The sequence below is a fragment of the Lagopus muta genome, chromosome 1, assembly GCF_023343835.1.
Source record: "Lagopus muta isolate bLagMut1 chromosome 1, bLagMut1 primary, whole genome shotgun sequence".
Lineage (NCBI taxonomy): Eukaryota > Metazoa > Chordata > Aves > Galliformes > Phasianidae > Lagopus > Lagopus muta.
In genome coordinates, this window is record NC_064433.1 from 38,273,478 (window position 1) to 38,296,368 (window position 22,891).

Sequence of the window (22,891 nt, forward strand, 5' to 3'; positions counted from 1 at the left end):
TAACAGATGCCTAGCCTAAAACACAGAACTAGTGGTGGTAATTTCAGCGAGTGTGAACATTTGCCTCCTTCAATGCACACATATGTCTCATTTTAAGGAGCAAAACCTTCTGGGTGGGCATGCCATCAAGGCGAGATGGAAGGTTTGGCAGCAGTACTTGTCTCCACCCCATTGTTGGTTCCATGCCACCGAGCCAGAGGTTTGTGGATGTCTGGCCATGAAATCACTGTGAAATTTATTCAGAGCAATAAAAGAATTGGGATAGCACTGCTTCCTGAACAACTACTGGCTGCAGCAAAAGGGCAGAAGATATAGCTGGTCGTGGGGTAGTTGGGAAGTCCTCAAACTGGCATTGCTGCAAAAGCTAGCTTGACATTCTACCAGAGCTGCAGAGTATGTTGAATAGTACTGTACATCCTTGGGCTATCAGGGAAGAAAGAAAGGGTATACAGAATTTATATGCAATAACATGTTTCCATTAACTGCCAAAAGTTTCTTAACTGCCTGCATAGTGAGCAGACGACAGAAACATGGAGAGCACAGTAGCAAATTCAAGTTTGTCCTTGATCTGAAAGACTTCATCCTTTAGTCAAAAATTAAAATAAATAAATTAAGTTAACCATGGATAAAATAATACCATTTCTTTCAGCGGGTTCTCTCTTGTATTTGAAATAAATGTCTCTATCTGTATTCAAATCTGCCTATTGTAAACCCGTGTTAAACAAATGTGGTTTTGATACAACATAAACTTTGTATGTTTTACTCAGGTCATCAAACAGACGTTGCATTTAGATTGTCTTATCAGGTTATTTTATTCGAATATTTCCCAGCTCTCTTGTCCCCAGACATGCTTCTGTCACTTAGATGATACACCATGCTTTTCCTTGGAGACATCATCTTTGTTGAATTTATACTTGTATAAATCCACATATCAACATGGGAAGAATAAGGATGAGAACAGAATGAGAAATGCAGCAACTTAGATATCAATTTTCATGTGTATTTTACATTTTACAAATGTGAAATATTACAGTGCTACATAGTATTTTATCTATGTTTAAATTTCTGATCTTGAAATTTGTACGATGTTGAATTTAAATTCACAAGACTATGTCATGATGGATGTGTTCAAAGATGAAACAGTTTCTCAGTGTTCTGAAAATTCAAGAAATAAAATAGAAGATTTTTCTGGATGGGAATGTTGGAATCTGGAGTTAGATATTAGAGATGTGTCTAGTGACTGCATGATATTGTAATTGATGGTAACTTTCCATAATGAGTAGGATTGACAAAGTGAGGTATGACTTCAAATTTGTCATGGATGGAGTAAAAAAGAGAGGACATACAAGACCATCTATTCCAACAGTATTTCTATTGCCATTACTACCACTAAGCTACTAAACCATATCTCATAGCTCCTCATCCAGACACCTCTTGAACACTACAGGGACGGCGACTCCATCTCCTCCCTGGGCAGGCCATTCCAGTTCCTGACCATCCCTTGAGAGAAAATGTTTTTCCTTATGTCTAATCTAAATCTCACCTGGCACAACTTGTGGCTATTTGTTGCATCCCTGCTGAAGGCTGCTAAATTCCATAATCATATAAATGATTCACATACTTAAGAGTGTTTTGACTTTTAACCCAAGTAAAATATAATAATAGAATAATCTACTACTTCAGGAACCAAACCATTAAAGTAAGATGATTTGAGTACTTTGAAATAGTCTGGATGTTAAGTGCAGACAGAAGAGCTGCTGTAAGTCATTCTAGTTCTTTCCAAACACAAATTTACTGTGGCTTTATTTCTTGCCACATCATGTAAAATGTCCGGGAGGAAAAAGAAGCTGTGTAACATCTCAAGTGGTCCAGGGTTGCATTTTGCTCTGATTGTAGAAGATAAAAATCCAAACACTCTTAATCTGAGTTTCATTAATAAATTTGTGCCCTATCAGGATATTTCATTAACTTCAGCATATGTGGTTTTTATTACTGAAAGAAAGAGGTTTTATTTTTTAACAAGAGACAGAGATGTTTACAATTATACGTATGTTTTCTCAACTATTTAACATGATATATTTGTATGCACTTAAATTTATGTGACTTTCGTTTTATTTCTTCCAGGGGAAGACCCTGAAACAAGAAGGATGAGAACTGTAAAGAACATAGCAGACCTGAGGCAGAATTTGGAAGAAACTATGTCCAGCCTTAGAGGGACCCAGATAAGCCACAGGTAAGCTGCTTTTGTGTAGACTACTTAAATATCAGATTATAGAAATGTGTTATTACTTGCTATATGAATTAGAGACTTAACAAGGGAAAATTAACTATAACACCATCCGTATTGTTTTCTAGACTCCCTCAACCACTTATAAGTGACTTCAGTGTACTTTTCTGTCAGTGTCTTATGCAATCATTCACAAAGATGTTTGTTTCATATACACATTTAATAGCCTTTAATAGATACTTAATAAAATTTATTCTAGATTATTTACAAGCAAACATTTTTATCACACAAATGTGTGTGCCTGTGGACAGACAGACATGCACACATACACAACTTTTTTTAATACTCCATCCTTTCTCCCAGGATGAGAGGAAGCATTCTGACTTCTCCATTTTGTTTTGACAGCACATTGGAGACAACTTTTGACAGCACTGTGACAACAGAAGTGAATGGAAGAAGCATACCGAGCTTGACAAGCCGGTCCACCCCAGTGACTTGGAGGCTTGGGCAGGCCAGTCCTCGGCTACAGGCAGGAGATGCCCCATCCCTGGGTGCTGGGTATCCTCGCAGCAGCACGAGTCGATTCATCCACACAGACCCTTCTCGATTCATGTACACCACCCCACTTCGCCGAGCAGCTGTTTCTCGCCTTGGAAATATCTCACAGATCGACGTGAGTGAGAAGGGAAGCAGTGATTTGGACATGTCCTCTGAAGTTGACGCTGGCGGCTACATGAGTGATGGGGATATCCTTGGAAAAAGTCTCAGAACAGATGACATCAATAGTGGGTAAGCAGCACTTTCTGCTGTTTGAACTAACATCAGATTGGCAAGTTCTTTATTAGCATCTTCCTGAAAAATTCTGACATACAGGTGGGAGCTGCATTATGGATGCTAATAAAAGTCTATGTATTAGAAATAATAGTAATAAAAATAAGCCCCTAAGTTGCCAGCAATGTTCCACCTGCTGTCAAATCCAGATCCTTCTCTTTCACATCAATATGAATTTGCAATGAGCGTTGATAAGAACACAGGTATATTGCTTTGGAATTTCTTAGTTGTCTGGTAAACCATCAGTTTTCACTACTTGCCTTGAGATGGGTTTTCTGGCAGTATTTTTATGTTTTATTAGAGATGGTAGATATGGAATTGGACCCAGCTAATGAAAAGCAGTTGCTGACAGGCCTGCCTTTCTCTGTTAACTGCTTTGCATACTGTCATCTGTACTCTGTGTTTCAAAATGATGCTGCAGTTTTTCAGCATTGCATATCATCAGAGCGGGAGGAATATCTTTTGATGGAAGAATAGAATGGTTATTATCCTGGTTTATCCAGGAGGAAGACTGAACATTACTTATAAACATATTTTTTGGCCAATCAATTGATTGACTTTGAGGTACAGCATTCCTTATGATACCAAGAGGTTGACCAAAGTACTTTTTTCGTGTGGAAGTTGAGTTTCTCTATAAAAGAATTTTTTTTTTCAATTTTCAGTTTTTTGAAAAGTAAGTTTCTGACTGATTTGTAAGTATATATAGTATAAGGGTCTTTATGCTGAGATAACAAAAAAATATACAACTTAGTTTCAAATTAATATTGAACAATTCTTACTCCTATGCATCCTATTACTTCACCCCTATGTATGTTAAAAGTTTTAAAGCATTATTTTTTTTAAAAAAGGCATATTACAATGTTATCCATACATAAATTGCAGTTCAGTGTTGCAGCAGATTTTATTTTAGGTGACAAGTTGGCTCCTCAAAGGTTCTTGGTGGTTGACGTTCAAACATTGGTTTGAACAAAGTCCCATAGAGCCAATGGCCTTGTCACCCTGCACTACTTCACTCTGCATACATTTAGGACTGTCAGTCTAATCTTTTGTTTTGAAGTATAGCTATGATAAAAGAATGATAGCTGATGAAATCAAATATGATATGTTCCTAAAAGGAAATCTGAATTTGTAATCCAGCCTGTGCCTTGATTATTGTCTCACCTCAAGCAGCACCAAAAGACTGATTTCTAGAAATACCATAACTGTAAAGAAAGCGAATTCCTATATCTGTTAACACACTGTGTCGATTATGAAAGGAATAGTACTGATAAGCCTGCCCGGAGCGTAGCATTAGTGGCTAAAAAATTGGATGCCATATGCATGTGTGCTAGAAAAGACAATGAAACGAAGAAAACAAAGAGTAGGTCTTGACTACAGTACAGAAGCAGAGAAAATTAATATTGAAAATGTAATAGCTTAATGTCTGAAGACCTTTTATAATAAAGAAAATATAAATTCTGCCTTTAATGGATGCATAGATTTATTTAAAAAGATTTCAAAAAGAGCGGAATCCTTTGCAGTGACTGATGAGTTGTATTAGTTAGCTTATCACTTTAGAGAATGAATATAGTCATCTTGTGTGACTTTTCTTTGCATCAGTAATAAGTATGACTCAATAGACAGTAAGTTACAGTGTGCTCAGTTAAGGTTTTTAGGTGTGGTAAATGTTAAAAGCAAGTTAATAAGTTCAGAAAATTCAGAATTCATCGAGGCATATAAAGTCTTATCTTCTTCGTTCCTCTTCCGTTTTCAGTTTAATTACTTTAAACACTTGGGGATAGGAATGCAGCAGTAATTAGAATTTAGTGTGAGGGAGGCCTGTTAAGAGACTTGTAATATCTCTCCATTCAGGCCTTAGTTATAGAGTACATAATCCATATAGACTGGTTTTCACTCAAACCACAGCAAAATTTAATATGCAATTTAAGAACCTTGGAGTGTATTGCTGAATATACCCCTCCTAAATAATCTCTCAAAAAGTCTCAAAATAAAAGGAAAATCTAGTACCTTAGGAAAAAAATAATTAAAGTTATCTTCTGCAGATTTCTGATATCAGACTTTCAGAAATCCCCTTCTGAACTGCAGATCCCTTGACATTTAGTTAAAAATAAACAAACTAATCCTTTGTGTTTTAATGTATATGAGGTTGCCGTCATCCAGACTGCCATTCAGCTTGATGTCCCAAGCTGTTGGTGTCTCACAGGGCTTCCCTACCACATCTTTGAACTCTTAAGTCTGGACCAGTTCACATCACAGGGGTGATGATGGGTGTTGCTGACTGCTGTGTCACTCCCTCGGTCTCCTGGATTGAGAGATCAATTGATTTGTACTAGATCAGCTCCAGAAGGAGACATGGGATGAGGGCCAACACTACATCTGGAGCACCAGTGGTGTGTGTGAGTTTTGGCTTGTGCTTCAGAGTCCGTGTAGAGTTATTAAAGTCAAGTGTTTGTATACTTGGACACTTTGGCTGAAAGATGGATTTGAATGGCATCATTTCATGGCCCTAGGAGAACTTTTGTTAAAGATTGTTTGAATTGGGAGTGAACTTCTGTATTTTAGACATTCTCCCAGCATTCAGGATCACTCTTATTTCAGTAAGCCTGTACATTTGTTTTTTAATAGGTTCACTGGGGTACACCAATATTTTTCAGTTATCAAAAACAAGGAGGAGGTATAAAAATCAAGTCTTTGAAGGCAGACAGTTTAATGTAAGCTTCTTCAAGAAAATAATGGAGAGGTCTTGAGAGAAGCTCACAGTAATGCTCACTTACAAGCACCATTTTAAACATCTCACAGAGATAACTAAATTGTAGGTAGACATTTCAGAAATTACTGCTGCCACTTGAAATTCAGAATTCTTTAATGGTTCTCTAGTGAGTAAGAAGCACTATTCCCTCTGTTGAATTCATTAGTCATTCACTATAATGTGAATCAAGCAAAGGAAACACAGATAGAAACAGATGTTTAAATACCACTGTAAGGGCTTCAGTGATATCTCTCTTCATATATGAGTGTGTGCATCCCAGCACGGACTATGGATTTAGGTTCTTAATTTCTGTTCCAATTTAGATGAATGATTTTGTTTGCTCTTTTGTTTTTCCATTAGATTTATACCTCTTGCATCTAGTGTTATTCTTTGACAAGACTGCAGTACTTAAAAGGTACTTCAAATTTACAAAGATATTTGAGAGCTTCAGTCTAAATATATTTTGGCAAAACAGGTTACTCTTACCAAATGATCCTAGAAAATGAGCACATAGCTAATCTCCCTTCACTGAGCCCATAAGCTGGGAATATTTAGTCTAAGTCTACATCCAATAGCATAGTCTTCACCTTAAGCAGTTGAATTCCACACTCCATTAACTTTAGAGTGAAACACAGTTGGCAGATGGCTGCATTTCCCACTGATTGACCACACGTTTATTTTCAGGTACATGACAGATGGAGGACTCAACCTATATACGAGAAGTCTGAACCGAATACCAGACCTAGCTACTTCTCGAGATGTCATTCAGAGAGGGGTTCATGACGTGACCGTGGATGCAGACAGGTAATGGTGCTTTGCACAGTAAAAACCTATCTGAGCTTTACAGATATTTTTCATCCTCCATACCTGCTAATAAGGAATTAGCCTGCTATCCTGCTCATCCACTATCCTGCTCATAAGGAATAGCAAGAGAAAGCAAGCTTCAAAGTCTAGATGTGTGATCACTGAATATGCCAAATGCTGCAATGGATGGGGAAAAGCAAGTTTCTTGCAAGGGAAGGGGAATCAGAGGAAGAATATATTGCTGAATGTGTGAGTGAATATATTGAGCAGCTCAGACCTCAGACCTATAAACTTGAATTTCTGAAGAAGGGCATGATTTTTACGGGTTGCCTTGTCAGTAGATGAGCACACACAGTCCCTAGGCAGCAGGGAGCTTGCTTGTGCCTGACAAGTGGGGCAGAACACAATTCTGGAGTTAGCTGGAACCAGAACCCTGCTCTTCTTCCCCTATACTGCCCCTGAGCAGTGGGAGGCGATAAGTGTGGTTATGTTCTACTATTTATGCAGCATGAAAAGAAACATTATCATACCCCCGTACACGTATACATAGGTGTGAATATAAAAACGTACTCCCACTAGTACTTCTGAAGATCATGCAAGAGTTTTCTTTTGGCTTGTGTCCATCTCTGGGGAATACAGATCCATAACCTAACTTTTGCAGAACTTCATCATCACAGAGCTGTCAGCTCTGAGGTTTTGGTCAGACAATCACAGAGATAAGGAGCAGCTGTGAAATTTGGCAGTCTTCAGTTTTAGGGGTTTAGTCCCATCCTTTCAAAATCAATGTTTTTAATCAAGAAGAGTTGAAAGATTTGTGGAGCAGCTTTGGTTTTGTAAACCCAGTAAGCTAGTTGAAGCTTCAGAACAATAATCTAGATATGATATTATTTTCACTTCTCCCAGTTTTTCAGTGGAAATATATCTATGACACAAGTCAGGAATAGTCTGCATTAGTTAAACAATAAATGCAGTGCAGTAAGATAGACAACATAATTTTCTTCTAGAGATTCTAGTTACTTAAAATAAAGGATTGCTTTAACAGATTTAACACTTATTGACCTTGAAGAAAAAATCACTTTTATATGGTTTGTGTTGGTTATTTGGAACACAAGCAATGATGCTATGCAAAGACCAGAAGAGTGTTAGTAGGCGTTTAAGAAAAATAAGTTGGATAGAACTCAGGCAGTAACAGAAGGAGAAAATGAAATGTGGGCAGGAGAGACTTTTGTGAGCTCTGTATGTGAGAACAAGAACCTTAAGCATAAAGTGGGAGAAATGGTGGACAATTTGGGAGTTAGGAATACAATAATTAAAGACAGAGAACTTAGATAATGCCACATTTTAATGTTTCTTTATATCGAGTTCATTTGGGATGGGAAGTTATTAGAGATCTTACTTTGAATTATTCACAACCAGATTTCAAACCACAAATTTTCCTGGGAAAAAGGAAGTCCAAATTTAGGGATTTTAAAATTTTCTTCTCATTCTTCCTACCCTAAATGCCACTCAAAGCCTTTGTGCTTGTTTTTCTTTGATGTGTTATTCAGTAATGTATGTGTTAATTTGTTCTGTATAGTGTGCAATTATGTATGTTCTGGATGTGAAAATACGAAGAGGCTATCAGTTCTAAGTTAATGAGGTTGCCCAGTATTTGCCAATACATAAATCTGTTTTGGTTTGTTTACACAGACTTATCAGAGTAGCTAAAAAATAGCACGCCCAAAACTACTATGTTGTTTCTGAGCCTTTCATCTCTGAGTCTTTTTCATGTTAGATTTTAAAGCAGAGAGTTCAGAATTGTCAGGAGATTGTTTCGGGTCTTGAGCGAAAAGCTGACCAGTGTTACGCAAGACGCAAAGCTTTTAAAATACTGGAATTCATGCATACTTATGGAAGAGTTATTTGATCTCAACAACTAAAATTTACATATATTCAATCTTCATTGTACATTCTCAGACTGCTCTTGACATTAGTAAACTGCATGAGCAGTCCTCAAAGTAATTTTTTTGAGGTTAAAGCCTATAGTGAAGTCGGATTTACTTTGTACTGACAGTTTACCCTTATACAAACAATGACAGCTTGTGCTTGTCCAGACCCTTTAAATGGGATGTCATATTACATGCCATTTATTATCATATAATTAAAAGCTTAATCATGATGCACTGGCATGAGGAATTTAAATTAAAGATTAGACTACTTTGCCATTTTCTGACCTTTCAGTGCTTGATTTTTAGAAACTTAATCATCTTTGACACTTATTTTTTTGCGTATCAGTGTACTCTATTCCTTTAAGTGACAAGAAGGTGTTTAGGAAGTGGGAAAAGCTCAAGTAGTTTTATGAGTTTTGACGACAGCAAAACATATGCTTGCCAAAAATGAATCACAAAAAAATTGTTCTAGGTCACTCAATAAAACTATTTCTTTGATCTTCACCAAAGCATATCACATTTATATGAAATCAAATGAGAAAGCAGTATAGAAATTGCTGAGACTCCTGCTTTGTTTGAAAGGAGATGTTTTGAAACTTCACAACAGTGCGGGTACATGAGATTCATTATCATCTCAGGTGGCTTTTACATATAATTTTTATATTTTGGAAAGTAGAGGGGGATTATTTCAGGGTTTCAAGGTATTCTTTGCCACTAATATGATGAACTTCCATTAAGGAGCATTATTCTATTTTCTGTTGGCCAGATAGATACATGAACAACATTTGCATTTTCTCTATAGTATCATTATTATAAGCCATTTTCGTAGTTGGCAGGATTTGCCCTGCCCTTTCTGTTGTAAAAGATTCTGCTGGCATCTCTGTGCAGGGAGAAAATAAACGATAGGTTGCAAATACTGACTTACATTAGCTGGCATCCAAGGAGAGAAACTGTCTGTCCATCACTACAGCCAGCAAGTTTTGCTGACAGCAGATCCATGTTCTTCATGAAAATTCATCTTAGATTTTCTCTAATGACCTAAACTGCGGCTTCTGCTTACATTTTACAGCTTCTTTGTTTTTGTGAGCTGACAGTACAGTATTCATCAGATAGGTGGGCTGATAATAGCTATAAGAGTAATACCATTTTTGGAAAATTTATACTTTCAATCTAATTCTTGTCTCAGGGCTTATTCTGGAGTAATTCATTAAAATTAAGGGCATAATCTTGTGTTAAAAGACAATCAGGTCTCCAACTTGCACACTTAAGTTGGTTTCTGATGACACCTGCATTTCTGCTTATTTGGTGAGTGCCAGAAAGCAAAGTATTCAAGGATCTCCTTTTGGAAACAGCACAAGTAAACTCATCCAAGCAATAATATTAAATTGCCCTTTGAACAACTTCATAAAAAGTTGAATGCATGAACACGACATAAGCTCAGGCTCAAGTGTTGCTTGCGTGCTGCTCTGGAAAGCAGATCACTGTAGAAAGGAATGCAGAGTGGTTGTTTGTTCTGGGGGAAAGAACTGAAATGGCTCAGTAAAAGGATGAAGGGAACTGGCACGTGTCAATGGTTGGATCTTCTTCTCTTGATTTTTTTTTTTTATTGACATTTTTTGTCTGTAGGTGCCTCTTCCTTATTAGTGAGTTACCTTCTGTCAGATACCATAAAAATTTAGGTAGAGAGCAAGACACATTGTTTGCAGTGAGCGTAACTAGGGGTGTGTTTGGGAGAGTTCTAAGTGGTATGATATTACTTTTCATTTATTCTTCTATCTTCCTGCTCTACTCTCTATCATTTGCCTTCTGGGACTCTTAGAGGGAGTATTTAAGGAACATTCTTGGAGTTGAAAACCTTTTTCAAGGTATGATGAGCCAAAAGAGATTAAACAGAACCACACAAAATGAATTATATTCTTGGAAAGAGTAAGGTTCATTGAAAGGTAAATAGTAGTAGTTCCAAACCACCCTGTATTGTCCTTAAAAGCTGTTAAGGAGGCCTGATGAAGCCCTTCTGAGGAGGGCATATAGCTCTACTGAGTTCAGTCGCATTGTTCTTCCACACTTGTTGAATTTAGCACGCTATCAAAAGTCACAGATTTCTTCGTTTTCACGATGGTTAAGTTATGCTGCTATTTTCTCCTGACATCTCGACTGCATTTTTTTCATCTTTTCCTTGGAAAAAGCCAAATCCTTAAAGGTAGCTAGCGCTCTGCTTAGTGTGATTTCATCATGACCTGCTTTGTGATTTTGCTGTTACATTGAATCTGAGCCTGCTTTTGCATGGTTTCAGAGTTCTTGTGCACAGGGAGCCCTGAAAATGTTTCCACCATCTGTCACGTGTGTAGAAGATTTGGCAGTTAGCTCAGATGCATTCAGCCTGGTCTGCTTGTTCTCAGCCAAACCATAATCACCGTAATACATTATTAATTATAATAAAATAATTCCAGATTTTGCTTGAGGTTTACTAACTTTCTGCATGAATGTCTGTTAGTCTTCTTATGGTATTTGTCAGAATAGATGAACCTTGAGGTGCAATATTGTACTTTTGGAAAAGGATCTTCAAGGTATTGAACTGGGAGCCCTATTTCATGGTAGTGTCAGAAGAGGCCAAGAGAGACCATGAAGTAACTTAAAATCCTAATGGAATATGAGCCCAGTCTTGTGCTGGAAAATTGACATTAGAGTGGAATTGATGGTGGTGTTTTAGAACTTGACTCCTTGAGAGGTTGTTCAGTGAACGAGCATACTTTGTATTACCTTCCTGTCCAGTTACTTCTGTGAAATATCATGTATGTGAGCACTGTGCGGCCTTCAATGTGCACCCAGTTTGGTGTTGATGTGATCACTCCTCTGCTGTGTTGCAGCTGTTACCTTTTGCTTCTAGAATTTACTATGAATAGTTAAAAGGAAATGTGTATTCCATGGCATTTGTGTTCTTCACTGTCTGCACATGTCCAACCTGCCCTTCCATCTCCCAACGTTTCAGCTCTGTCCAGCTCTAAGGATCAGTGCCAATGGAAATAGCACAAAAATCCTGTAGGAATGAAATAATAAACTGTAAAATTGACACGTACACCTCTATATATTTGCCAATCTTCTTTTGCTGTTAATCTATTGCACTGTGGGAGGCTTCCTGTACATCTGCTGCACCTGACTTTACCTCTTAGTATGCTGGGGCTGGGGCTAAACTAAAAAAAGTGGTTATTGACCTTAAAGTTAGCATCATTCATCTAGTTGCGTGACCTGCTATAACTTTCCTGGCTGTGGTTTTACAGTATTAGTAGGTCCTTAGGACACTGAAATAATTATAAACATCTATATTTCACTGTTTCTGCAATTATTACTCAAATATCTCAAGAAAGCATAATTAAAGTATGCCTCTTGTGGAGCAATTTAAATTTAAAGCTCTGTTTTTGCTATTGTTGCTCTCTTCTATCCTTTTAATCTTGTATAATTTCTTTTCACAGCTGTTACTGTTAACATTTCCCACCATTTACTTTTATTATTCTCGAATGATCCTGCATTTTCATAATCTCTGATGTAAATCTTTCCCCATTTTGGCATCTGTTAGGCTATCAAGAATGTTACTATTCAGAACCATCTATTTCAATGCATAATATATATATATATATTTTTACGTTTCTGCAAAATAAGTACACTATTAAATTTAACTACCTACAGCATAGATACGTGTGCATCCATGCATGAAGAATAGAATAATTATATCAAAAAGAAGCGCTCCTGGCTTTTTGGCTCATTTTATCTTAAAGTACTTAGCATCCTTTGAGAATAAATGCCTTATTTTATAACACAAAATTAAAAATAAAATTCTCAGTAATGCGATTTTGTACAGCGTTATTAATTTAGAAAGAATTGCATTTGAATTGAGTATGACTTTATTTCTGATCATGCTTCCAAAAGTAAGGATTTGGACAATATAAGGTAAGCAGAACAACTGGGCTTTGGTCTTGCTTTGTGAGGTTGTCCCCTTCCTTAGTTGCTTTAAGTGTCTGTGGAAGTTGCCTACAGTACTACAGACCAGAACGTGGAAGCACTTAACAGCTATGTAAGCTGTTAGATTGGATATTTTATTAGTATTGGTGATAAAAACTGCATTGTTAGCATGCTGTCATTAGTATGTTAATGTCATGATCCTGCACCATCGTGTCTGCAGAAATGTTTATTTACATCCAGCTTTCATAAGGAAATGACATTTGAAAATGCAAGAACATTGCATGGCAGATGCTTACTTTGAAACAAGAATGAGCTGCAAGTGTTTACATGGAGTGAATGACAAATGAAGTTTTCTGTTCTTTGTTGCTTTTTTTTTTGTCAAGTGGTAGAAAGAGGGACAATATCAACTAATTTCAGTTTTGTGAAAAAGGGATTATTGGAAGAAAGTTTTTAGGCTTACAAGGAATGGAAGTGAATTGCATTCTCATGTGGTGCTAAATGAATTGAGCATATGATTTTCTGTAGGGCCATTAAACTGAAGAGTGTCTGTTTACAGCTGACACATTTAACTTTTTCACAAATCTGTTTCTTCAGAGTGGGTGGTGTGGAGCTGTGCATTAATGTCATGCAGTCTTTATTTCTGCTCATCTCCAAGTTTTGCTTAGATACTTAAAAGTTATTTGAAACTATATTTATTTGAAACGAGGCTGGACTTAACATATTTTAACAGATTGCTATTACTTTCCCTGCAGGAAAAATGCAGATGGTTTATTTTGATTGTAATTTACTTCTGAGGAGAGTACCAGTGTATTCAATAATAATATTATTTAATAATAGCTAGCTAAAATGCACTTTCCAGTTTCACTAGCAGCGTGATTTTGGTTCACTACTGTATTTCACCACTGTCAGCAAAGACTATCATACTGGCTCCCTTGTGTTAGAACAAAACATGGGTAGCAAGATATAAATCATTACCCAAAACACCTAAAAGATAAAATCAAAGAATTTCTATCTCCCGTGTGATGCATATTTGAGCCTTGAAGTCGAGAAGCATATGATGTTCTTTCAGATGTCTTGATTTGGTTATTTGGTTGATGGCTGGAGGAAATAATGTTGTAATTTTGTTCTCCTGCATACCTATTTAAAAACAAAACAAAACAAAAAAACTTACTGAAATATGCAATGAAATAATTCCAATTGAGATTACAGTTCAGACATAAAAACATGGTATGTTTTAGATATAATTCATGAAACTGGATATAAAAATTGTAATTTTGAGAATTTAGCATTGGAGAGGCAGCAATTTGTGATCACTCAGCTGTCTTTTGTTCTAATTTTCAGCAGAGAGACGTAGTTCCTCATGGAGTAAGCTATTCTCATTTACTACTTAAGTCATTTATTGAAGAACTGTTTTTCTGATTGCTTCTTACCAGATTGAAGTACTTTTTCATATGCTTATATGGGCATGTTTGACAAACATAATTGACAAATTAAGAGAATATTCCAATTAGCACTTCCATTGAAAGCAATTCTTTTGAAATGCCATAAAAATCCTTTGCTTTTGATTTGTTAGTGGTAAGTTCACTTTAAAGATCACTTGGATTTGGCATCTTCAGCAGAATGATGAGGAAGAAACAAAATGGAGATCATTTAATTTAAGCTTAGCATCCAAAGGATGAGAGTGCATATTTACTTCACTTGTGAGGATGCCTTCAGTGTGGCAGGGGAAACCACAAGCTTTTGACCCTTTCAATTGCACTGTGCTACTCTTAGTTTAAAGCAATGATGCTATCAGTCTTGTGGTGATGTTCAATCTATTTTGTATTGGGAACTGCATTACAAGGTAACTTCATCATTAATGGCTAAAAAAGAAGACTGGAATCTAGTTGAAATCTGATTATGGGCTGTTTATGATCAGACAAAATGAAGAGAAGAATGTATCGAAAGCCAGGCAGGTTAAAAAAAAAAAAAAAGTGGGAGTATTTTATTTCCAAAGGAAGAAATAGCCTGTCATCCCTGTGAGCTGGCTAAAGAGGTTGCTCAAAAGGAGAAAGCATGGAGGATAAGCTGGGAAGGATGCAGCACTGGCTGCAAAGCAACCAGCCAGAGCAGAGAATGCTCCTTGCTGCGTGATGCCTGCTGTGGAGTTCAACACCTGTTAACCTTTCCAATTGTTAAAACAAAACAAAACAAAACCTCTTTTTTATGTGTGTGTCAACATTTTGCTTTATAAACCTTAAGTATCACTTCTGAGTCTTCTTGTGGTGGGGAGAGAAGAGACGATCCTTCCACTCCTATCTGTTCTTTGGCTGCTGTTGTGACAGCCTCAGCTGCTTATAGGGAAATGGTGCAGCGATGTGCTTAGAGTTTGTTTTCTTTTGAAGTTACAGCACCAATCTCATCTGTAGCTAATTGCTAAAATATTAAGTCTTCAAAGATCTCTTTTGTAAACAAAAGATTACCATAACAATTTAAGCATGATCAGTTGTGTAAACTTAAGAGTGGAACCCGCAGTGCATTTTGCAAATCAAGTTTTGTACAAAAGAATGCAATATAGTTATAGCAGATTAAATGGTGTAAACTATATTATTTTAAAAAAATTTAAATAGCTTCTCCTCATTTAATCTTATCTGAACAAATATTTCCTTAATCCATTGCTTGTGTGCACCAACTTTTATCTCCAGTGTTTTAAACTTCCTCTTATATTTATTTTGGATGTATGTTTCTCTAGATCCATTTTGCACTGTAGAATAGAATGTAAAATGGCTGCTAAAGCTATTAACTGCTGTGTAGGTAAATTCAGGAAAGCAAAAAATCGCTTTACTGAAATATTAAAGCATGTATGGCTTTGAAAATAATTGCATTTCCCTGAGAAGTACAATAATTGACAGAACAGGTATTCTTCATTCCTCAAGGTGGTTTTTTTTAGAAATAAATCTTACTGATACAAGCTGGAGTGTTTTAGCATTTTCATATGCTACAATTCTTTTTTTTGTGAATTCCCCAGGATATCGTGTTAAAGATGAAATTCAGATATTTCAAATCAATGGATTTCAATTGGGTTCTGGAAAAAAGGCTGCTGAAACAGAAAATACTAATCTATGCATTACCTATCTTCCAATTGTTCATTAATTAACGGATTAATATTGATAGCCATTGCCTGAAATCTGAAAATATGTTTATTCAGATTTGAAATACACACTCAGTTTTAGGTGTAAGATCATGAATGTTAGGAACAAGCCACGAGGAATTAAGGTGAGCTGTGCTTATCTTAATTTTTGAAATCAAATCTTGATGTTTCTATTAGATATTTATGCCAGATTCAAACACCAAAGTAGACTCAATTTAATGAATGATCTGTATCTGGTGTAACTGGAAGAAAGGTAAAGCTTTATGAGAAGCAAGTGACCAATAACAGTGTATAATCTTCATAATTTGTGAACCACCATCTGGAAGCTCTCATCTTTTCATTGCCTACACCTAAAACATAACTAGACAGCTAGCTTTTACCTTATGTTAAGATGGAGCACCCTTGTTTTGAAGACAAAAAAAAAAAAAGAAAGATTTTCTTTTGTTTGTTTGTTTTGGCTTGGTTTTGATTTTGTTTGGTTTTCTCCTAAAATGAAAGAAATTCTAATGGTGCACTGCAGTGATGTGACAAACCTGTATGTACTTACATCAGCCACAGCATGACATGACATAGTGTCATCCAGGGGTCATCCCTTGGTAGAAGGAATTGCCTTTCAAGGGATTTTAGAATAGCTCCATTTTAGGAAAACCAGTTTCTGTACAGAAAAGCTATTGAAAGAAAATTCAATGTTTCTTTAAAGATAAAAAGTTATTCCTTTTCCTCTTCAAGTGAAAATCATTCCCCTTCATGAAAAGAATTGCCTTAGTATGCCATATATGACCGAAATCTTTTGATGCTTAAAAAAAAAACCACACTGAATTGGCTCTATTCTATGTATTTCCCCTTTGTTCAGGATAGAAAGAAGTTTATGATCTCCTATCTTGTACATCTTTCTTTCTCTTTCTTTAATCATTTATATTAATGATAAAATAATACTCTCAGGAAATGGATGAATATAAAGTGGATGAACTCAATTGAAAACCATTTAGGAAAAATAGTCTTTTTGTGTTGACAATTATAATTTAAAGCCTTGCAGATATATTGTGAAAGCTAATTTTCCAACCATATTTTATTAGCTACATTCTATAATATTATCCATCATGTTTTCTTTTAGAACAACTTGATTGGACTGGCAGTGTAGGAAATTTTAATAAGACTGTGCTTTGTATATGTGTGTCATTCCAGTGTGCCTCTGAATTGCTGAGTAGTGGTAAGTGAGCCTCAAGAATTTCTGCAGATTTCCAGTGTTAGCAGTAAGAGCAGACTCCATCACAGAAAATTTACAGTAGAGAGTTTATTAATTTTGGATTGCTGCTTGGTACAACTCTGCACAGAGGGGATAAATACTGAAGGTAACTGACCATCAGTGCTTCATGCAGTATTGGTTCTTAGTCCTCAGTGAGCATATCTAGCACTTACTCAGGGAATCATAACTATTTCCTTGACAGGAGCTTTATTTCTCGCGCTGGCTGTGGTGTTGATACAAAGAGGAACAGAACAGTGAGGAGTTTTGTATGTGATATTCATTTTCTTGAAGCTTTAGGAACATGGCAGATATCTTCTCTACCATGCCCAGCTGGGAACATTTAGCTGTTCCCTGTCTTCTAGGAAAACAGCAGTAAATCCAAACATTGCATTTATTTCAACAATAATTGAATTGTCATAAGAATAAGGGTTTTGATCTTTTCTTTCCAGAAGGTAGCAGCACATTTTTAGGTTTGTAGTTGTGGCTTTGCCATAGGGTATTATGATGCCAAATTGCTGTTGATTCTTCAACTTTTCAAGTTGCAGCTTTTTGTAAAAATACTTCTCAAACTAAAGGGATCTCAGATTTTGTTTTTGCTGGTGATCCTTGTAAGAAGCCATTGTTCCTCATAAAGCTGGATTTGAAGTGTCTCCTGCTTTTCCAGCCTTCTGTCCTATTCTCCACACTATTTCTAAAAATTTTTTTGTAAGAGTTTGCCATAACTTAAAGATTAGGCCATACACATAACCAGATCTTCCTGAATGATATGTGATTAGATTCAAGAGCTGGATGCTAAAGTTGCAGATTTAGCAAATTACTTACTCTTTTCAATTGACCCTGGAGAATTTCCTCAGGGTAAATTTGTAGATTAATGTACATGTCACAGAAAGCCTTTGCTCTTTAAGGAAACTCAGCTATGAATCTTGCTGTGTTTTTTTGTACTTTTCTGTTCCTGAAAGAAGAATAAACAGCACTATGTTGAACCAGTATGATTTTAGAAGACAAGTGTATTTTTGCTGGAACAATCTCATGAGAATACTGTGGATTTGTGATATATATAATCAGTCTACCATTTATTATTTGCATTTTAGTACTTGGCCCCACTGAAAGATGGAGCAACTCCTACACTGGCCCCCCATGTTGTCTGCTTTCTTGTGGGTCTCTAGTGCATACTGTACACACAAGACCATATTCACCATTAAAAGCTTCCCCCAAAAGACAGTTAACACACTCTAAATTTTCTTTACAGTAAGCCAGAGAGTGCTAAGAATGATTTAGTACTTTCCCTGCAGTTCTTAAAAAGGAGCATATGTGAAAAGGGCAGCCAGAAAATGAACTGTTGGTCTGGGCTGAACCTGGAACAGGAAACTCCTAGGGACACAGCAGAGAAGTGACTATCATGAAGAATGGGCAAATCTTGTTGCTAATTATGTACCTAAGGAGAATTATCATGTGTCTCTTTAACACCTAAAGATCTTCTGAGGCTGTGTGCGCACAAAACATCAAAAGGATACTGGCAACACTATTCCAAAGAGCATATGTGCCATGACAAGTACAGCATGCAAAAATGTGAGGCTGACGTTGGCTCTGGTTGGTACACCAGGAAAAGAGGACTGTGTGTTATCCTCATCCCACTCAACTGGGATGCTCTGAAATGACTTTATAGGCTGTTGGCTGAAAAGACTGCAGGTGTATCTGTTGACTCTATTTTTGCCATGGATGCAGTAGGTTCTTGCAGTGGAATATGCTGGGCCCTTTGTTGCAGAGATTGGCCAAGCACAGAGGGAGCCCTAGCAGTCCCTGCGAGACTGCCAGCAGCTCAAGAGAGCTGGTGTGGCTCCTCTAGCTTCATGCTTCAGCTCTTGCCAGCTGCTTCACTTAGCTGAATGGTTGCTCAAGAGCCCTTCAGATGCTCTCAATTATAAAAGACATTTCACTACTTTCCATTTGTTGTTAGGCTGTGAAAATCCTGGTATGCCCCGGAGGTGCTCTGGGTGCAATTGGTATGAACAAGGGAATGTAACTTGCAGTATCTGTGTGTAACATTTTAGTCAGATAGACGAGATAGAAAACTATATCAAATGCTAAATAAATCAATGCTGCATTATGTCAGAAAAATATATTTATCAGAATAGTACTTCAGAGTAATATCCTGTAGTAGCAAAAAAAGTACTGATTTCTTCTCTGCTGTAGTTTCTAAGTTCTCTAATCCGTATTTATCTGCCATGTTGTAATGAAGTCTATGTGCCAGTGCCATCAGGACAAGCCCTAAGGATCAGCTGGCTTCTATTACGATCCCAGTAAATCTTATGAAAATAACAGCAGAGATGGTAAAAAACATATGACTGTAATTATTTTATACAAAAAATGACCAACCTTCTGGTAGATATGTTGCAAGTTAGAGTAGTTGTACAAACAGTGTGCTTTACACACTATTTCACTTTGTATACTCAAGTTCCTTTAATTTTCCTGAAGTTAAACAATCACAATACTTCTTTGCATTCTGAGTACATTTTTGTTTTTGCATTGACTGTCTTATTTTTGTCAGCCAGATAATGTTTTATTGGATGAGAACATAGGCAATCATTCATGCATTTTTGGAAAGCTGGTAGTATATTAATGTTTTTCCATGAAGACGTTCTGCCTGCTATTTTTCTCTACATTTTAGAAAAATTTTAGAAGTATTTTTAAAAAATGATCACTGGAAAAAAAATGGGATTTTAAAGCCAAAGTTTTGCCAGAGTTCTAATTTATATGGTTAAACAAGGCTTTTTAAGAAAGCACTACATCCTTTATTTTTAAGCTAATTTAAAAACATACCCCCTTCGTTAATGGGTTCTTCTTCCTACTGCTAGTTTTTGTCCTCTGATATTTTTATAAAAGCCTTCTGTATTCCCATTTGGATAGCATTACTTCATGATGCTTCTTCTCAGGCCTTATCTCTTGCCTGCAAGACTTGGCTGAAGCTAACTTATTAATTGGTTTCCTCCCCTTTTTCATTTTACAAGAAAGGACATTTTTAACCTTCGGACTCTGAAATCACACCAGTCATTTATTTCTCCTTGCATTCATCTTCTGAAGCAGTACTGAATCCCTTTATACCTCCTGGGGTGTCCTTTAGGCTTGACCAGCTTTCCTATACGCTGGTAGTTTTCGGCAGTGTTTTTCTTTCTTGGCTTCTTCTAGCTCCTTTCATTTGGATGTTTAATCTTATATTCAGCATCTGCTACTGTTATTTTTTCTTTATAAAAGAAGAGAATGCTAATCAGTAGTCTTACCTTTCTGAAGGATAGATTATACTTCAAAATACACTCTGGTTCTCCTTGTTGATAAGCATTTGATTGAACAAATAACCCAGTAAATAGCGGTAAGACTTTCCTTTCCATTTTCCCATAGTGATTGCATCATTTTAAATTTATCACCACTGCATTTTTGATGGTGGGATTATAGCTCAGTCATGGTACCAGTCTGAAATCTATGTTCATAGAATGATAGAATGATTGATAGAATGATAGAATCGTAGAATCATAGAATGGCCTAGGTTGAAAAGGACCACAATGATCATCTAGTTTCAACCCCCCTGCTATGTGCAGGGCTGCCAACCACCAGACCAGGCTGCCCAGAGCCACATCCAGCATGGCCTTAAATGCCTCCAGGGATGGGGCATCCACAACCTCCTTGGGCAGCGTGTTCCAGTGCATCACCACGCTCTGTATCTCCTAATATCTAATTCAAACCTTCCCTGACGCAGTTTAAAACCATTCCCCTTTGTCCTATCACTATCCACCCTCATAAACAGTCATTCTCCCTCCTGCTTATATGCTCCCTTCAAGTACTGGAAGGCAACAGTGAGGTCTCCCCGGAGCCTTCTCTTCTCCAGTCTAATCAAACCCAGCTTCCTCAACCTTTCTTCATAAGAGAGGTGCTCCAGCCATCTGATCATCTTAGAGTCTCTCTTCAGGAAATATAAGTATTGTTGATGTTCAGTTACACTTATGAAGGCAATTGCCCTTCTGTTTTAGGTTTACTTTTGTGGTGTTAAATGCTAGCCCAGTGTTGCACTTTGAACAGCCCCGTCTTTCTTCAGCTTCTCTTTCAATCTCTTATGCTGGTTTTGGCACACTTATGTTTATTCTGGTGTGAAGCTGCACTCTGTGCCAGGCACTGACTAGGAGGTGGAAGACGGGATCATTAGGCAAAAATGAGAAAAAGTAGCAAAAGGCTGTTGTCAGTATTCAATTGGGAAAGAAGCCTTTGACATCCTAATAAATACTGACGATGTGAAACATACCAAGAAATTTGCTTCAGCATCTCAGAGTGGGTGGTAACAAATGCGACAGACAAGAAGGCTGGAATGTGAGAGAGGAACATCTCCTAAACTGGCAGAGGCTTTTTTTTAATTGCAACAGGCTTCAAATGTGTTTGCTGTCTGCAGTTCTATTTGTATTTCAGCGCTGTCCTGCTAGTCTACTCTCCAGCTCAAGCGTTGCCATCATCTATTAATGTAGAAAAAGAGAAAGGATTTCTTAGTAACAAGGAGTTTTTTTGATTATTTGTGTTTTCCCCATATGCTGAAGACATTCAGGGTTTTCTCCAGCTTCATGTTAGTGATCTGCCTCTGAGTCTTGGGCATCTAACTGGAGTAATTTGTGGGTTAGAGGCATGTGCTGTTACATCTTCCTGAAGCATTCTAACTGATGAAAGATTTTTTTAATTTGCTTTTGTTTTATTTCTTTTCCATTTGCTTTGGTTTTGTTCTTTTCTTGCCTAGCTTAAGCCAAACAGTAGCCCTGATTTTTGGTCTGCTCCAGCTTTAAATCAGGATGACATTTATGGGAGATCAGAGAGAAATTCAGGATGCTGGGGAGAGATCCAGGGTGACTGGCTGCTGTTCTGGCAGTGATTTATTAAAGCAGCTGCCTTATCTCTCTAACTGAGATTCTGGCACATTCACTGCTATAAGCCCAGCTTGCCAGAGGTCTTGGAACCTTCTCAGTAGAACTTTCCTGTGTCATAGACTTTGACATTCAAGTTGAAAGCTGAAGAATGACTTCATTTTCTAATATCAAATATTGATGTGTTATGAGTAAACTGTGCTTCATTGCAGCAAGCAGCCATTGTGGATACGTATTGACCCTGTGAATGCTGAGTTGTTGTTATTTTTTTTATAAGAAGTAATGTATGTTTTTCAATTTCTTCTAGAGAAGAATGAACACTTCTGAGTTCTGGACATATTCTTTTAATTTTATGAAGATGCTTTGTGCTTTAATAATTAGGAGACATTCTAAGAGAACGATCAAACAACAAGGCAGGAAAATTACTATGACATGGGTTGTCTTTGCTTCTAGGAAAAAACTATCTTTCCTCTGTTTAGCTAGTGCAAAGTCACAAACTTATAGCTGTCGTTCAGCCCACAATTATATGAAACACAATGCAGAACTGATGGAAGTGATATTAAGTATGTATAGTCTATTTCATGCTACCTGAATTTAATTGCTTTACCTAAAATCAAAACAAAATGACAGCATAAAAAGAAACAAACATGAAAGCGGGTATAACCTCTAATTCAATAGGCAAGCTGGACAGAAAACTGAAATTCCTGGCTTAATGCTATGTCTCTTACTGTTTTAAATTTTCTTGGTAGTGTACATTACAGGGGCTGATTTTTTTCTTTCCAAGGAGTAAGAAAGAAATGTCTGTGTATTGTAAAAGGCAAATCTTGCAATAGAAAGAATCTTGCCTTATATTTTTATTACCTCCCACCCCTAAGCCATGCAAGATTTGAATGAATTTAACATTTTTCTGTCCTGCAAGGTTAGAAATGCCACATATCCCCTGTAATGCCAGTGGTGCTATTGAGAGGGGCCAGAGGAGGCAAAAAAATTTCCAAGAAGCTCACTGATGTATACTGCGTGCATTCTGCCTACTGGTGTCTGTCCAAGCAGTGGGAGCATGTGCACACGTACACACACTGTGTCAGTGTCTCTGTTGTCAGCAGTGGAAGGAGTGATGCTCCACA

The 22,891-nt window shown here is 37.0% G+C and overlaps 1 protein-coding gene across 11 annotated transcripts in view; it reads left to right on the top strand.

Moving 5' to 3' along the window:
- Window positions 1-22,891, top strand: part of NAV3 (neuron navigator 3) — a 523,919-nt gene that overhangs the window by 421,821 nt on the left and 79,207 nt on the right. For 9 of the 11 annotated variants that reach the window (XM_048934384.1, XM_048934394.1, XM_048934333.1 and 6 more), the window contains 4 exons: window positions 2,125-2,233; window positions 2,633-3,016; window positions 6,492-6,611; window positions 12,464-12,484. In XM_048934384.1, the coding sequence (XP_048790341.1) occupies window positions 2,125-2,233; window positions 2,633-3,016; window positions 6,492-6,611; window positions 12,464-12,484 (634 nt within the window). The remainder of the gene's footprint in view (window positions 1-2,124; window positions 2,234-2,632; window positions 3,017-6,491; window positions 6,612-12,463; window positions 12,485-22,891) is intronic. The other 2 variants (XM_048934354.1, XM_048934360.1) reach the window with 1 other exon arrangement.